The sequence below is a fragment of the Apiospora hydei genome, assembly GCF_038363865.1.
Source record: "Apiospora hydei strain CBS 114990 chromosome Unknown utg000002l_segment0_segment0, whole genome shotgun sequence".
Taxonomy (NCBI): Eukaryota; Fungi; Ascomycota; class Sordariomycetes; order Amphisphaeriales; family Apiosporaceae; genus Apiospora; species Apiospora hydei.
Genome location: NW_027117361.1, coordinates 2,354,037 through 2,371,323, shown reverse-complemented (window position 1 = coordinate 2,371,323; position 17,287 = coordinate 2,354,037). Strand labels below are relative to the sequence as shown.

At 55.3% G+C, this 17,287-nt stretch overlaps 6 protein-coding genes across 6 annotated transcripts; 4 read left to right on the top strand and 2 right to left on the bottom strand.

The window, feature by feature from the left end:
• Positions 1-475: 475 nt before the first annotated feature.
• On the top strand, positions 476-2,907 carry PG997_000767 (pre-mRNA-splicing factor ATP-dependent RNA helicase; the record flags this gene model as incomplete). Its single annotated transcript, XM_066805082.1, has 4 exons — positions 476-783; positions 864-1,350; positions 1,410-2,732; positions 2,788-2,907. 4 exons carry the CDS (start codon positions 476-478, stop codon positions 2,905-2,907), a joined length of 2,238 nt encoding a protein of 745 aa, XP_066674855.1.
• A 1,532-nt stretch (positions 2,908-4,439) lies between these two features.
• Positions 4,440-6,056, top strand: PG997_000766 (uncharacterized protein; the record flags this gene model as incomplete). The annotated part of the gene is made up of 4 exons (XM_066805081.1): positions 4,440-4,755; positions 4,815-4,857; positions 4,921-5,108; positions 5,170-6,056. The coding sequence occupies 4 exons, from the start codon at positions 4,440-4,442 to the stop codon at positions 6,054-6,056; spliced, it is 1,434 nt and encodes a 477-aa protein (XP_066674854.1).
• Positions 6,057-7,008: 952 nt separating this feature from the next.
• On the bottom strand, positions 7,009-8,275 carry PG997_000765 (lipoate-protein ligase A; the record flags this gene model as incomplete). Its single annotated transcript, XM_066805080.1, has 2 exons — positions 7,009-7,191; positions 7,253-8,275. The coding sequence occupies 2 exons, from the start codon at positions 8,273-8,275 to the stop codon at positions 7,009-7,011; spliced, it is 1,206 nt and encodes a 401-aa protein (XP_066674853.1).
• Positions 8,276-9,305: 1,030 nt separating this feature from the next.
• PG997_000764 (bifunctional chorismate synthase/riboflavin reductase aro2) lies at positions 9,306-10,466 on the top strand (the record flags this gene model as incomplete). Its single annotated transcript, XM_066805079.1, has 1 exon — positions 9,306-10,466. The coding sequence occupies one exon, from the start codon at positions 9,306-9,308 to the stop codon at positions 10,464-10,466; it is 1,161 nt and encodes a 386-aa protein (XP_066674852.1).
• Positions 10,467-11,739: 1,273 nt separating this feature from the next.
• Positions 11,740-14,039, top strand: PG997_000763 (uncharacterized protein; the record flags this gene model as incomplete). Its single annotated transcript, XM_066805078.1, has 4 exons — positions 11,740-11,907; positions 12,106-12,630; positions 12,765-13,008; positions 13,075-14,039. The coding sequence occupies 4 exons, from the start codon at positions 11,740-11,742 to the stop codon at positions 14,037-14,039; spliced, it is 1,902 nt and encodes a 633-aa protein (XP_066674851.1).
• Positions 14,040-14,647: 608 nt separating this feature from the next.
• On the bottom strand, positions 14,648-16,170 carry PG997_000762 (uncharacterized protein; the record flags this gene model as incomplete). The annotated part of the gene is made up of 2 exons (XM_066805077.1): positions 14,648-15,070; positions 15,145-16,170. The coding sequence occupies 2 exons, from the start codon at positions 16,168-16,170 to the stop codon at positions 14,648-14,650; spliced, it is 1,449 nt and encodes a 482-aa protein (XP_066674850.1).
• Positions 16,171-17,287: the final 1,117 nt, after the last annotated feature.

Sequence of the window (17,287 nt, the reverse complement as noted above, 5' to 3'; positions counted from 1 at the left end):
GAAATAAAAGCGACGGCGCAGTGGTGCTGCTTCATATACGATTTTGTGTGTGTTGACAGGTTGTGAAGATTTCGAAGATGCAGTTCTTCATATTCTTTCTTGCCTAAGTACCTGTAAAAAGGATCTTGACAGAAGGCCATGTACCTACCTAACCCAGTGAGTGAGCCATGATACGCGGTATGTACATATACCTATGGACCTCAGCTATCATCCATATCATCGAATGTAGCGGGATATATACAGAATGGCAGGTACTGCCCACCTGTGAGCTGCTCTGGGAGATGGACCCACCTTTTACGCGTTAGCGCGGGGCCTTCCTTCCATCAAATCAATCGCATCGCGCAGTCAATTATTTTTTTGTTATCGCAGTCTTGTCCATCAATTGATTCCAGCGCCTGGAAAGTTTAGCAACTTTGGCAGCCGACTCGACCAGCCTCAGCACCGCACCACACAATCAAACCACGTCCTCGTCACCATGGCTGGTGATTCCGATAGAAAACGACTCGGCTCGGAAAAAGACGAGGTTTCTGCCAAACGAGTCAAGAAAGAAGAAGACATCGCAAACAACCCCTACTTGGCCCACATGCAGCAAGACAACACCATGGAGAACGGCTCCAGGCATGGCGATCGCTTGCCCAAGGGCTCGCCCTTTGTCGACTTCGAGCGACGGGCCACGACTGCGCAGCAGGCTGCAAAGGCCGAAGAGGGCGATAACAACCCCTTCACTGGCGAGCCGCATTCCCCCAGTACTTCAACATCCTCAAGTCCCGAAGGGATCTCCCCGTTCACAAGCAAAGGTAAGCAATATCAACTGCCATGAGTTGTAGCATCATGGCAAGGCTAACAGCCCTTTTGTAAAACAGGAGCGAATTCTTGGAAATGTACCACAAATCCCAGATCCTCGTCTTTGTCGGTGAGACGGGTTCTGGAAAGACGACTCAAATCCCCCAGTACGTCCTCTATGACGAGCTTCCTCAGCTGAACAACAAGCTCGTTGCCTGTACACAACCTCGACGAGTGGCTGCCATGTCGGTTGCCCAACGTGTAGCCGACGAGCTTGACGTAACGCTTGGAGAGGAGGTTGGTTATAGCATCAGATTCGAAGACAAGACAGGCCCCAAAACAGTCCTGAAGTACATGACCGATGGTATGCTGCTCCGAGAAGCCATGCATGACCACATGATGTCGCGTTACAGCTGCATCATCCTCGATGAGGCCCACGAACGTACACTGGCCACTGATATCCTGATGGCTCTCCTGAAGCAGCTGGCACAGCGCCGGCCTGACCTCAAGATTATTGTCATGTCTGCCACTCTGGATGCTCAAAAGTTCCAAAAGTACTTCTACGAGGCCCCCTTCTGGCCGTTCCGGGGCGAACCCATCCCGTCGAGATATACTACACTCCGGAGGCCGAGAAGGATTACGTTGAGGCTGCCATCCGAACCGTCCTGCAGATACACGCTTCCGAACCCGAAGGCGATATCCTACTCTTCCTGACGGGTGAAGAGGAAATCGAGGATACATGTCGCAAGATCTCGTTGGAAGTGGATGATATGATCAGGGAGGCAGACTGTGGCCCTATGATGGTCTATCCGCTGTATGGCACACTGCCGCCTCACCAGCAACAGAAGATCTTCGATCCTGCCCCGAAGCCACTGAAGAAGGGCGGCAAGCCTGGACGGAAGTGTATCATCTCGACAAACATTGCTGAGACATCTCTGACCATTGATGGTATTGTTTACGTCGTGGACCCGGGCTTCAGCAAGCAGAAGATCTACAACCCTCGTATTCGTGTTGAGTCCCTCTTGGTGTCGGCCATCTCCAAGGCATCGGCGCAGCAGCGTGCCGGTCGTGCCGGTCGAACAAAGCCTGGAAAGTGCTTCCGCCTGTATACCGAGAAAGCGTTCAAAGATGAGCTTATTGAGCAAACGTACCCCGAGATTCTTCGGTCCAATCTTGCAAACACCGTGCTGGAGTTGAAGAAGCTTGGAGTCGAGGATCTCGTTCACTTCGATCTGATGGACCCTCCTGCACCCGAGACCATGATGCGGGCTCTTGAAGAACTCAACTACTTGGCCTGTCTCGACGATGAGGGAGAGTTGACTCAGCTTGGTAGCATGGCGTCTGAGTTCCCGCTGGATCCTGCCCTGGCCGTCATGCTGATCTCCAGCCCCGAGTTTTATTGCTCCAACGAGATCCTTTCCATTACGTCCCTATTGTCGGTACCCAACATCTTCGTGCGTCCTGCAAACCGTCGCCGAGAAGCCGACGAGATGAAGAACCAGTTCCGACACCCCGATGGCGATCATCTGACCATGCTGAACGTCTACCATGCTTTCAAGGGTGCTGAGGGCCGCGGCGAGGACGTCAAGCAATGGTGCCATCAACACTACCTCTCGCATCGTCATCTCAAAAGTGCAGATAACGTCCGCACCCAGCTCAGGCGCATCATGGAAACGCACGAAGTTGAGCTTGTCGGCACGGATTACAATGACAAGAATTATTACGCCAACATCCGGCGTGCTCTAGTTGCCGGTTTCTTCATGCAGGTTGCCAAGAGAGAAGGCAACGGAAAGGTTTACCGCACGATGAAGGATAACAACCAGGCCGTCATGCTTCACCCCAGCACGGTTTTGCAGACCGACTACGAGTGGGTACTTTACAATGAATTTGTCCTCACAACCAAACAGTACATTCGCACAGTTACTGGTATCAAGCCAGAGTGGCTCTTGGTAAGTGCATCGCCCCCTTTGATCCTTTGCATTGCATGCTAACTGTTGGGTGTAGGACATTGCACCAGTATACTACGATGTCTCGACGTGGGACGGCCAGACAGACGTGAAGGCGGCCCTTAAAGGCGTCCAGGAGAAGATGCGACGGCGGGCTGCCATGAAAGCGACGCGTTGAGAGCCGACGTAGTGGACTTTGAGACACTAGGTTCATCGCATCGCATCGCGTCTCATGTACCAAGTCAGCCACACGTTCTACCAAGCTGGAGTTGATGCTATTTACTACGACCGGGGACTGGATGATGTAATCTAGCAAGGCGACTGGGTCCTAATTTCACCTCTTGAAAGAATGGCTTCAGGAGGGCAACGGGCACAGACGGTTACAGAGTGCTAAATTTCGGACTGATGAGCCTCGTCGGTAAAGTGGAACTGGACTGGAGTTGACTGGATTGGACTGGACTGCATCTTGGTCCGACGAGGCGGGCCTGCCTTGGCGGAACTGCTAATGTCCAGCAGCATGTGACGGGGAAACAATTGTGCATGCTCTTATATGGCATTTTCTTGCCGGTGCACAGATAGCCAATCTTGCATCGGAGCTATTAGCAACAGACGAAGAAAAAGGAAGAGATGGACGGTTGCGTGGTAGTCGGCATCGGCATTGGCACACACAGCCAGCTGTCACAGGGTGTCTGTCTGTGCTGTTCCTGCATCACATCACGAAACATGGGCATTTTGCGGGCCTCGGCGTGGTCTCGAGGTACTTTTCCAGCTATTAATAGATAGAAGGGGGAAATGGCTAGTGGTAGAAGACGAAGAAGAAGAAGAAAAACCAAGATGTCACCCTAACAACCCAACCCGATCCAGCCTCGGTTTCTGGCATTCTAGAAAGGTGCCAAATGACCGATTGCCATGTTTGATGCGACATTACGTGCGTTTGCTCCCGAGAGCTTGGTTGCGCAAGCGAAAAGTTTACTCGGGGTGGGAAGGGCGAATAAGACGAATGTTCCGTCATGCCGCATGGCCAACATCCCGGCAGTCGTCTCCAGTGTGGACAGTGTGGACCGAGCTAGTTGCAGAGTAGCCCCCGACGCTACCCTTCTTGAAACATCAGCCTCTTCAGGGCCGCGATATACTTTTATCTATTACCGTCGAGGCAGGGCGACGCACCTATCTGGGACCCCGTGCCGTGCCTCGTGCAGACTCGTGCCTGGCATGGCCCCATTGCCATCATCTCATCCCCGACCCTGTTCACCTCCCAGATGGACCCCCTGATGGAGCCCTCTCCACCGATCGTCTTGCCACCCTCGGCCGAGTGTACCTGCAGCAGCACGGCCAAGCGCAGTCTTGCTATTTAACCTACTGGTTCGTGGTTTCTGGCATCCTTGCCGTCCAAGATTCATGCTCATCCAAATTCCCAGATCGCACCCAGGATGCCTGGCTTCTTTGCTACATGGGATGAGACGACAACGGGCTGGTCCCCGGTTTAGTCGGCCATCTCAAGAAATCCCAATAGAGAATTAGAGCACTAGAGCACCGGACGACATCATTTTTGCCGCCTTGCGACGAAACCAACGACAAACATCCCGCCCTGTCCTGTCCTGTCCTGTCTCTCGTTCCCATCCGTGATCCTCGCGCGCCTTTCGTTATTCTCCATCACCATTGCAGCAACCGCCGTCTGCCTCATGACATTGTCGTTGGGTTCGACTCGAAATGGGGGCGCTGTTACTTCCCGAAGTGATCCCCGTTGCCGCTGGCGTTCTTGTCTATTCCGTCGTTTGCCTGCTGTTCAGCCTGCTGCTCATCTGGCTGGTCTGGGTACATCGCGAAAGAGGCTCCTATGTCGCCATGCTCGGCTACTTCACCTTCCTCAGCACCCTCGCCAGCATCCTTCAGCAAATACACACCATCGTGGACTGGAGAAACATCAAAATCGACCAATACAACGTCGCCGTCGCCAACCAAGGTAGCATTGTGGTGGCCGTGGCAGGCCCTTCAACCGGACTGGATCTGGGTCTTTTCTTCGTCCGTACGTTTCCACCGACCGACTTTCCTTGCCCCCTGGCAGGTATTCTAACTTGCTGGTAGAATATTATTCCTATAACGTCGAGGCAATAGTCGCCTTATGCTGGTATGTGTTGCTCTCCCCCTTTGCCAGCTCCGAAGTGCAGCTGTGGCTTACCTACTATTGCAGGGCAGTTGCTTTAACACATTCCATCTATGGGTGGTCCGACATAGCAATTCTAAAGAGGATTGGGCGATCAACAAACATATCGGCCAAGATCGTGGCTGTCACCTTACCTGTAGTTCTAATCAGCCTGCTCCAACTTGACGCCATACGGGCTTCTGCCTGGGCTTTCCTGCTTGTTGCCAATATCAATCGTGAGCTGGCGTCTGCCTCCTAAGTCTCGCCGGGAGCTGCATTTCGCTAACTAGTTGGTAGTATTGCTGAGCCCTATTCTCGGGGCTATTGCTCTGTTACTCATCATGGGGAAATACATCCATACGAAGCGCCATCTTATGACCTGGAACGTACGCTACGGGAAATACTCACAGCTGGCGTCGTTAAGTCTCAGTCAGTCCAGCATTGACAGCACCGTAACGGAGCGCAAGAGCATCTACGACAACTGGTTGATGATCCGGTTTACCATCGGATTTTTTTGCCTGAGTGCTTTCGAGGTCGCGCAGATCATGTTCCAGCTCGGGTCGATGAGGAATATCGCCAAGCTGGGAGACAGTGCGGACCTGAGCGCGGCCCGGGCGAGGCTCGACTTCCTACTCTTCATGCCCGGATGCGCAGCGAGCTTCGTGGTGTTTGTCGTCTTCGGCACGACCAAGACATTCATGGACACCATCTTCGACACCTTCTTTTCCAAGTGCCTGCGGAGACGACGACGACGCCAAGGAGGATCCTCCACGGCGGTGGGATCGTCGTCGTCGTCACGGACCTTTACGCCGAGCATCGGGGGCGGAGGCGGAAGCAGCAAGAACAAGGGGGCTCCGCTCACAACGTCAAACTATCCCAACCTGGAGGACCTGTGCCTGAGCCCCTGCACCGAGGACGACGGCATGACGTTCAAGCTCCCGGACATTGGCAAGCCCAAGGCCGCCCACACGCGCAACAGCTCCTGGCCCGACTTCTCGACTTTTGTTGTACGCATGAGCCGGCAGAGCGTGAAGAGGATAACGACGTCGAGGAAGAAGTCGACGACGACGGCGACGACGACGGCGACGGCGACGACGGCGACGGCAAAGGACCAGGATGACGAGTGGCCGATCCTGAATAGTCCGGTCTTCTACCCTGGCCGTCTCAATGATTCCGCGGTTTAGCGATCACTTTATGTATGATGTGTGCGAATCTTCTCCTTTTTGTTACTATGATACCCCAATTCTCCTTTGTCTCTGTGCTTCTTCTTGGCACTTGCCGCCCCCCGTCGCGACCAGTCGAGCCTGGTCCTTCGGAATACCCTACAATTTTTATTATGCACGCGGCTAGATTGCCTTGATTTCTCTCATGCACAGCACTGGTTGTTTGGGTTTTCTTTTCTTTCTTGGTCGTCGTCAAACAGGGATCGATGTCTTTTTTACTGTATTTGTACAATCTGTTCTGGGAGCGGCTGGTCTGTCTGTGCAAAACATGGTTTCTTTCATTTTTATCCTTCTTATCTATACTCTTTAACTTGTACATCTTCTATTCTTCTTTGGTCAATACTGTTGTCACATTGCCTTCTTCGGGCAAATTTGGAGTTAGCTAGATGGACTCTGGGGACTTACTACTTTCCGCAAGGATCGGTTGTAAAGTGTTTAAGGCCTGTACGATGGGGTTTTATATAGATGGCCTGATCAAAACGGCCTTCACAGGCTCCGGGTGACTAGTTGCCTGGCGGTTGAAGGACATTGATTGATCACGGCGGCCTACTGGGATACCACCAGCGTGCTCGCATCTCGAGTCTATATAGGCAGTTCGAGTAGATCCGATATTGGATGGAATCAAGATACTATCTGAAAGAAACTCTGTTGGTGGTTCAGCAGTAGCCGCAGCAGCAGCATTGGCATGTGCGTTCAGTGATAACTTCCCGGTCCCAAAATGGAGCGCGAGTTCATTACATACACACAGCAATTTGACATATGAGAAGATTTGAAAATCAATTCGGTTTTCTTCCCTCTGATCTAGCAGCCGCTATCTTGTCTATAGCAGAAGAAAAACGCTAGTAGCTTCCAGGTACACAAATACTATATACATGGCGAACATCAAATCTTACACATACCAGCTTATCCAATGCTAAGTTCTATCATGAGGTCGGGCACCGAACATTTCATTGAGCCATGATCCAGCAGACTTGCCGATCAGGGGACGCCAGTCGCTTACTTTGTGCAGATACACCGAGCCCAGGGCAGATGTTTCAATACCCACTCCCGTTGCTTCTGTAATCTGTCCATGACGGGCTGTGATACTCAGGTCGAACTAAGCGAATTCCAGTCAGTTAAGAATATCCATAGGGGGGCACAGGAAAGTCTGAGCATACATCTTTAGGCAGGTAGTTCGGCAGCGGCGGCCTCGGCCTGGGATCGTCCTCGGTAGGCCGCGTCGAGAAGGTGAACTGGGGCGTCTGCGTGTAGATCCAGTCGAGCGAGTTGAGCTCTTCGTAGCCGCGCATGACGTCGGGGATCTCCTTGATGTCGCGCGTCGCAATGGTTTCGACGTCAACGTTGCCGTACATGGCGCCGAACTCGGCGACGACGGCCTCCTCAAAGGCCGCGTTGGCCACGCCCACGTTGCGGATGCGCGAGCGCACGCTGTCGACGCCCCGGGCCTTCATGTAGGGCGCCGCGGGCGAGCGCAGGAACCGGCCGACGCGGTCCAGGTTCGGGGTCGACAGCAGGCAGGTGCCGTGGTGCAGCGAGCGCAGGCGCGTCAGCTTGTAGGCCGACCCGGAGACCTTGAACGTCGTCGAGGCGTCCTGCTCGTCCGCCAGGACGATGTCGTGCCGCTCGTTGACGCGCGCCGTCGAGACGCCTAGCGACTGCAGCGCCCGCACTACCATCAGCGCGTGCCGGTCGCGGTCGAAGGCGGCGGGCGGGCAGAGGACGCTGTAGTTGACGTTGCCGAGGTCGTGGAAGACGGTGCCGCCGCCGGAGCGACGGCGCACGAGCTGCACGCCCAGCGGTTCCGCGTCGGCATCATCGCCATTCAAGACTCCGCCTTGGCCGACGGGCGGTGCCAGCAGCGCCGGCTGGTTCAGGGCGCCGAGCCCGACCTCGAGCCAGGGGTTCTGGTTGCGGCCGATGACGACGCAGGGCCGGTTGGTGTAGAGGAGCAGCACGACCGAGTCCGGGTGCGACTTCTGGAGGAGGTAGTGCTCAAAGGACAGGTTGAGATAGGGGTCGTGGCTGCGGGAGAGGTAGATCTGGACCCGGTTGGTCGGGTGCGCGACGGCCTCGGCGGAGAAGAGGCGGCGGTGGTGCCGTGGTGCCAGTGGCGGTGCTCGTGGTCTCCATGCAAGAGAATGGATGCGGCTCCGGGCGAGCGTCCGGGTTGCCGAAGCCATCTGCCTCTCACGGCTCCGGATGGGCCACTCGGTAGGCCGGTTGGGTAATCTGGCTGCTATCCAATGGCTGCCTACAGACTGATCTTCTTGTGGAACGATCTCGGACAGATCGTGTTATTGCATGACTAGGCTGGGCAGACAAGGTTTAATGGATCTAGCGGTGGTATAGCCAGCCCACTGGAAAGACCCCGATGTGGAAGGTGTATGATTATCGATATACCTCTTACCTTTCCCTCGCGTATCAACTTTTGCATGTCGGTACCGTGGTTTCCTATTGGCGTCAGCGTGTGACCGCTTGCCGCTTGCCTGCATCCTGGCTTTTATCTGGTTTTTTTTTAGTGGATATGGGCAATAAGGTTAGGCTAGTGGAAAGACCCTTGCGATTCCAGTGACTCGGATGGGAGAGAGTGCCTTCCATTTGATTTACCAAGATCTTGGACTATTAAGCAGGTCTAATACCAACAGCGACTGGAACACATGCTGCCTGCCAATGCTCGCTCGCATAATACCCGACCCGACTTGGAAAAAAAAGGAGAAAAAAAACAGATGTGCAATCACTTGAATACGTGACACGAGTTGTCATCACTCGATTTCGGTGACCGTTATTCCACTAGTTGACCCTTGAATCAATGCTGGCTAAGTATTTTGCTTAGTCTGGTGTCTTGTCCAAGTTCCGACTGGGCGGCGTTGGGTAATGACGGGCTACATTTAGTGCATTACTAGGTTTTGGTGGGGTTTTGTACATAGTCAATTGGTCAATCGGACGACCTTTTCGACCCCTCCATGACTCTCAAAATTCTCGACTCACCGAGTATCGGTCCAACGCAGTAACATATATTTTGGCAAGTCGGCAGTCCCACGCTGCTGTCCCGTCCCGTATCCACGCAGGCATCCCATACTATCCAGGCCAATATTCCACTGCAGCAACGCCAGCCAACATGTCGACCTTTGGCCAACTCTTTCGAGTCACCACCTATGGCGAGTCGCACTGCCGATCCGTCGGTTGCATAATCGATGGGTGCCCCCGGGCATGGAGTTGGAGGAAAAGGATATCCAGCCCCAGATGACACGCCGCCGGCCCGGCCAGTCCAGTATCACCACGCCGCGCAACGAGAAGGACAGGGTCGCAATCCAGTCAGGCACAGAAAACGGCAGGACTCTTGGAAGCCCTATCTGCATGATCGTCCAGAACGAGGATCAGCGACCCAAAGACTACGGCAACCAGACCATGGACATGTTCCCTCGCCCCAGTCACGCCGACTACACCTACCAAGAGAAGTACGGCATACGAGCCAGCAGTGGAGGCGGCCGCGCCTCCGCTCGCGAGACCATTGGCCGCGTTGCCGCTGGTGCCGTCGCCGAGAAGTACCTCAAGCTTGCCTACGGCATTGAGATCACCGCCTTCGTCACCTCGGTCGGCAACTTGCACATGTTCCCTCCTACCGCCGAATGCCCAACTCCCAGCCAGAACCCCGAGTTCCTGAAGCTACTCGAGACCATCGACCGCGAGACGGTCGACAAGTTCTTGCCCGTACGATGCCCCAACGAGGAGGCATCCGAGAAGATGGCCGACTTGATTGCCGAGTACAAGGAACGAGAGGACAGCATCGGTGGAACCGTGACGTGCGTCATCAAAAACGTTCCCAGCGGTCTCGGAGAGCCCTGCTTCGACAAGATCGAGGCCATGCTGGCCCACGCCATGCTTAGCATACCCGCCACCAAGGGCTTCGAGGTCGGCTCCGGCTTTGGCGGCTGTGAGGTCCCTGGCTCGATTCACAACGATCCCTTCATCCGATCGGCCGAGACGGCGACCCCCGAGTCCGGCGCCGCGCGTAACGGCATCCCACGGCCTAAGCTGACCACCAAGACGAACAACTCGGGAGGTATCCAGGGTGGCATCACCAACGGCGCGCCGATCTACTTCCGCGTCGCCTTCAAGCCGCCGGCCACGATCGGCCAGGCGCAGACCACGGCGACCTACGATGGAGACAAGGAGGGGATCCTGGCCGCCAAGGGACGTCACGACCCTTGCGTCGTACCGCGAGCGGTCCCTATTGTGGAGGCCATGTCGGCCCTGGTGGTGATCGATGCACTTCTGCAGCAGATGGGAAGACACGAGGCGGTGAGGCAGCTTCCTTCCAATAGCAAGACGATGCAGCCGTCGGATAACGGTGTGTCGATGACTCAGTAGTATGCCTACATACCCAAGTAATAAAAACCAAAAGAAGTTTTGACCTGCAAAAGACGTTTTCGGCGAAAGTGTGGTAGTCATAATACGTGTTCCAATAGGATATACCCCTATTCGTTTACCATGTGAAAATAAAGTACCTAGGTAAGCTTGGATAGCTTGGATGGACGTGGTCTGGAATCATAAGCCCATGGATAGGCATTCAGCTATCGTAGCCGGCAGCACCGTGGCATCTACTGTTGGAGCACCGCTGGCCATTCGAGGAGGGCAAGCTGCAGCTTGACGAATCTGACAGGCCCGAGGATGGCCCGGATTGGACAGCAATGCAGCCTCTCAGCTTACCCCGGGCTTGGCTCAGCTACTTGGGTCTTGTCAATATCATTCATTCCTCTTGGCCACTTCCGTCCTGTGTATATGTGTGTTAACAGTTGGCCCGATGTGCAAGGTCGACAGGCAATACACCTTTTGCTGCTCTTTGCAGGATCTGGGTCTTCATCTGGCGCCATGTAACTGAATCATACCAGGAGTGGACGGTCCATTGCACATGTGCATGACCAAGCATAAGCATGTCTTATTCGAACTCCTTCCACGAGAAAGGCATTGTGGGGGCCAGTCATCACAAGAGTGAGTACATATGGATTCAGGTCTCCGGCCTATGCTTGTCGTCTTGCAGTGTTGTCGTCGCCGAGTCCCAGGCCTTATGCGGTCTAGCCTCGTGAAAGCACAAGCACTTGGACCGCAGAGGGTTGCTCTTTCCGAACACTTGGTTCGGCACCTTTGACATCAGGCCACTTCTCCAGGTCAAGTGACGAAGGCCAGTGTCCCTTCTGCATGCATGCACAAGTTGATCAACGGCTCTGACATTTTGTTCACAAGGTGCAATCATCCATTGATGCTTTGGTTGGATACCCCAAGCCCTTCACTCACTCACTCACTCACCCACTCATTCACTCATTCACTCGCCGGGCATCCGCTCTTTTTCTCCTGCATCAAGCTTCAAGGCTTCCTGGCGAGTGAGAACCAATCCCATCATCTGTCACGTTCATTGTCCTTTGTTCACGTACTTATTATTGAGTATATATCGTCTTTCCATCTCGCACGCCTCGCCCGGGCTCACCACCCCCAACGCTCCTGCAACACTCCTTCGTCTAGGCACATTCTCTTGCCTCTCATAACCGCTCTCACTGTCCAACATTGCAATCTTCTCCCGGCCCACTGGTCCATCGACAATACGGCTTGATGCAACTCAAAGACCCGAGGTAAACTCCACGCAGCCATGCTCCGAGTGGCTGTCATTGGAGGCGGTCCGGCCGGCTTGGCCACGCTCAAGTTTCTCAAGACCGCCCACCAGTACTTTGGCGGCGAGCCTGTTGATGTCGTCCTGTTCGAGAGCGCCGATGTCATCGGCGGAACCTTTGTGAACAAGGTCTATGAGGATGCCGAAGTGAGTAAATGGCCATACTTTGGCTCCCCGTACCGGCCCTTCCACCCTGCCCAGAACTTGTCATCCGAATATACTATGTGGTTTTAGCCGTGAGAGTATACCACTAGAGCCATCGATGACTTTACCTACCATAGTGTAGTCCCTTGCCCTCTTCCACCCCATCTCTACAGTATGAAACTACTGACACGAGAACAATAGATGGTTTCGTCCAAGTACTTAACGGCCTTCTCAGACTATCGTCTTGGGCCAGACGACCCAGACTTTGTCACCCCAGCCCAATATGTCGCGTATCTGCATCGCTATTGCGAGGAGTTCGACCTTGTCCCGCATATCCATCTCGGTGCCAAGGTCGTCAGGGTCAGCAGACCCCCGCCGTCTCACCAAAATGGCTACACCCTGACCGTCGAGTATCGCAACGGCGGCCACAAGGACCACCACTTTGACGCCGTGGCCATCTGCAACGGCCTCCATAACCAGCCTGCCGGCCATCGCATCCCCGGTCTCGACAAGGTCCTGCACTCCTCGGTTCTACACTCCTCCGAGGTCAAGGGCCGCCAGGATTTCTTCAAACAGGGCCCGATTCTCGCCCCCGAATCCGGTCCTCACGTCGCCATTCTCGGAGCAGGCGAGACCGCCATGGACATTGCGCACCTCGCCGTCACCACTCCGGGTGTGGAAACTGTAATGCTTTGTCACAAGAATGGTTTCTGGGTAGCACCCAAGGTAAGTTCACCACGTGCCGCCCCCTCCCCCTTTTATACGACCTGTCAACCTCGGCTCTCTGTAGAGCCTGGCAGTTGGCGACGCAGCATGAAAGCAAGACAGGACAACTGACCAACTTGTGTAATGCTTCGTAGAAAATCCCCGAGCCAACAGTCCTCCGCATCTGGCATGGCTCGAAAAACCCGAAGCCCATCGACACTGCCGTGGCCAGTCTATTCGACACCGCCTATTGCCATCCCAAGCTGCAGCGTGGCTCCATGCTCTGGTTGTACTACACGTGGGCGGTCTCGTGGCTCATGTACACTGCCACTGGAACCAAATTCGGCATGGATCAGTGGGTGGGCGAATACGACGAGGATAGGTTTCACACCGACGGTAGTAAGTGGTGACATCCAAGACATAACGGAGTGTAGGTAGTACATCTTACCGACGCATGATTCACAGTCTTCCTTGTCAAGTCCGTCAGAGCTATGCCATACATCTCTTGGCCCTGGCGCAAGAACAGCATCGGGCATCGCATCCGCGCGTTTGTCTGCCAGATGCCTATCCAGGACGTCCGCGGCCGACGGATCCAGCTCGCGCCTTGGCCTACCCATGTCCGCGACGATGGCACTTGGGCCTTTCCCGACAGGGGCCGTCCAGAAGACGAAGAAGTGAAGGCAATGGAGGATTACAAGCCCACCGTCGTTGTCTGCTGCACCGGCTATGATCGCTCTTTCCCCTTCCTGGACCATGACTTCCAGCCCACCCTGGACCAGGCCAATGTTCGTGGTGTCTATTGTTCCGACGATGTCACTGTCGGTTACATCGGCTTCGTCCGCCCCAACCTTGGCGCCATCCCGCCCCTGGCGGAGCTGCAGGCGCAGCTCTGGGTTCTCCGCCTGATGCAATGGGCTCACCGTCGCGACCAAGAACACCATGGCCACGGCTATGGTGGCGGCACCAAACAGAGCGGATATAACTGCGAACAGGGTCTACAGCATTACAATGCCCTCTTCTCGCACGACCCCAATGCCGTGGAGGCGTACGAAATCTCCTATCGGCTCCGCCCCCGTGGCGAGCACGACCTGGCCCACGACAAGGGCGGCGTCGACCACGAGAGCTACGCGTACCAACTGGCGCTGGACCTGGGCGCTGCGCCAACCTTCTCTTTCATGGTGCACCAGGGACCCCGCGCCCTCTGGACCTGGGCCATGGGCAGCAACTTCAACACCAAGTTCCGCCTGGTGGGACCTTACGCAAATCGCCGGCTCGCCCTGGAGATCATGCGTAGCGAGCTCTTCCAAGTCACCTCACGCCTCGGCGGCTTTGTCTTCTTCGTCTTGTACTCCTTGGTGCCGTTCGTGGGCTTCGGTGCCATGAGCCTGGGCTTGTACGCTTGGGATTTCATCAAGGGACTCTTCGTGTAGAGAAGCTTCTGAGGAAGTGTTTGAACGGCCGGATAGGGATAAGTTTCATACGTTACTGTTGAGTTAAGATACAATGTCCCTTCTCTAAAGGATCATTAATGCTAGATAAATATATACTAAAACCTGTCTATGGTGTCCGTGCAGATGTAGACCAATCAAGGAGTAAAGAGGTAATTAGCGAAGACTACAAATCGGGCCATATCAACAGCCCGCCGGGCAATCAAGTCTCTCACAGATTACAATGGGTAGTGATAAGTGATGAGGGAGACATAAATCTTCCATAACAGTTGTCCGCAACGACCAACGTGTAAAATGGCCAGACTCGAATAACCCGTGTTCTGGACATATCATATTCTCAAAAGAAACTTGCCAGAGCAAGCAAAATCCAATTGATCATATCGCTATAAATCGGGCCAGCATAGCAGTTGATCATTAGAATGGGGGACCTTCACCCGAGCCAGGTATCTTTATGCAAGAACGAACAGCCAACCTATCCATGTTACGCAAAAAGGAGAAAAATAACCTTGACTCCTTTCCATCTTACATACGCACATATACAAGAAATAAAGACGTAAACGCATCGCCAACACTCGACCCTTTTACCCTTTTTAATCACCAGCGCCCATCCAGTCTTTGCCCCAGGAACCGCCCTCACTTCCGGGGCCCTCGCTGATATCCCAATCGCGCTCCAGGCGCCACGCGTCCTCTGCCTCGACCCCGAGGTCCAGCAGATCGCAGCCGCGGTGCCCCCACTTGTCGGCGAACACACGGCGCCCGGCCTCGATCATGGTGTCAAGCCCGGCCGAGAAGCCGTCGGGGTCGCGGTAGAAGGGCTCCTCGTGGCCGCCGCGCTGGCGAGCCTGCCAGGTGTTGCGCAAGACGCCCTGGTCGGCCCACTTGGCGTCCTGCATGCGCTGGGCAACGTGGACGAGGTGCTGGAACGTCTCGCCCTCGCGGTCGACCCAGGCGGCCAGGTCGCGCTCGCGCTCGAGCTCGGCCTCGTACATGGCGTGGGCCGGGTCGAGGCCCGTCTGCCCGCCCGCAAAGGAGGCGTGGGTTCCCGGGAATCGGAAGAGGGCGCCCACGTCGTCGAGGGGGCCGAGACGTCGAAGATCAGCCCGGCCTCGCTCTGCGGTTGCCAGTACCCCGCCCAGTGCAGGCGCAGGTACATGTCGCAGTCACTCGCGTAGAAGGGGATGTGCGTGTCCCAGGCGCCGACGTCTATGTAGGCGTCGCGGTTGACCAGCGTGAGGTGGTCGTAGGCGAAGAAGTGCGTGGCCCACGGCGGCTTGTCGTCGCCGCCCAGGTAGCGCATGAGGCCGACGGCGCGCTCATAGAGAGTCGCATAGGGGTCCTGCTCGTGGTCGTGATCGCGGTCCTTCTTGCGCACCTCCTCGTCGGAGAAGACCAGTACGTCCTGGTGGCTCCAGAAGAAGTGCGGCCAACCACGCTGAAGGGCTGTATGCAGAAAGTAGTTCTGCAGCTGAGCGAAACTAAGCAGAGTTGGCGTCTGCAGGATGTGGACGCCGAGTATATCTAACTGGGTGTGGTTCATGTAAAAGGGGTTTTGCAAAGTCAATTCCTGATCCTTGTTGGATCGGAAAGTGCCCGTGTTCTCTACGATGTAGATGTCGGCAGGTGGCCACCCGGCCGCGATGTAGCTGGACACACACTGCAGCAACATTGGCCAGTTCCTGGTGAAGCCGATGAAGAGTGGCGTAGGCTCGGGAACATGCGGCTCCGGGGGCAAGTTATTGTCCAACACTGGCGGCATCTTGTTGTTGTGGGTCAGCCATGGGAAGGGGTCCGGGATTGCCTCGAACTTGTCGGGCTCAGGCTTATACAATTTCTGGTAGGGAGGAATTGCATCTGCCATGGGAATCTGGCCCTCCGGGTTCGCGGGTTGACCGGGACCGACAAAGGGAAGGACGTTGGGCGGGCTGGCCTGGTTGGCCTGGTTGGAGGCCGCGCCGCCGTCTGCAGCTGCGGCATCACGGTGATCGTGGAGATGCGAGACGGCGACATTGACGGGCTCGCGTACGACATAGAAGACGAGCAAGGCGGCCAGGAAGACGGCGACGTACCGGGTCAGCACCGACACGAGCCGACCCGGGATAGGTCTCACCAACATGACCAGTGCGAGACGATTAGTGAAGTAGTAACAACGACAACATGGCCGTTGGGGTTTGTGGCGCGGGGTGGCTATAGCGCAATGTTGGTTGATACACCCAGACAGAAAGAAAGGCGGCAAGTGAGGGAGTGCCAAGCTGGTGTTCAGTTGAATTCAATTGACCCGAGATCAAAGGTGATCTCTGCCGTCTCTTTTCCAAAGGCAGTCAGGCGTAGGCAGGACTGAGCATTGATGAAGAGGAGAACGATAGTACAACAACAGATGAGCTGGAAACTCCGGCCAAATGAACAAGACCGAAAAAGGGAAGACGATTGAAGGGCGGGAGTTGGAGTTGGTTTCTTACCTACTGACCGTCTGTCTCTACGTGAAACGGACATTAGCTGACGTATCTCTCTCTCTCTCTGTCTCCCTCCCTCCCTCTCGGCTGCTGACCAAGTTGGTGGTGGTACTACCGGCAGGCCGCCGCAGGACAGCCTGGACAGCGTATTCGCCCATCAAGCTTTGCTAGGTTGGATCCTAGGAGGGCAATGTTGCTCCGATCCAACCACATGCGTTGGGTGCGGTCGTGCCAAGCCTGGCCGACCCGGCGACTTATACGCATTCGATTCGCAGCAATGCTACAGGCTGAACCGGCTATAGAATGAAACATTGAAGCGGGCGATCGCAAGCCCCACGTGGAGAAGAGGATGCCACCCTGAAGGTACCTAGGTAGTTAATTAGAAGGGTCCCTCCCAATGCCGAGAATGACTACATGCCTACCTACTTACCTATGTACAAACAATCTTACGGAAGGGGGGGGCTGGCTTCCTAGCTGCTTGGCGGGGTGACTGGCCAGTCTGGCTAGTCTGGACTGACTGTGGGCGGGGAAGGAACGGGATGGCCAGGCACCAGGCAGGGCCGCAAGGCCGCAGGGGTCTATCAAGGTGCTTGCTTGCCTAATAAGTTGCCTTAGGAAAGACGGAAGACGGAAGGTGCCTGCCAAGAGCGGTACAGGCACATGCAACCTTTCGGCGGAAGGAACCTTACGCATACGCATTAAACTGGCAAGAGGCAGGCGGCCCATGAGACCAAGAAACCACAGGACGTTTGTCCAACGGATGACGGGACGGACATCTGG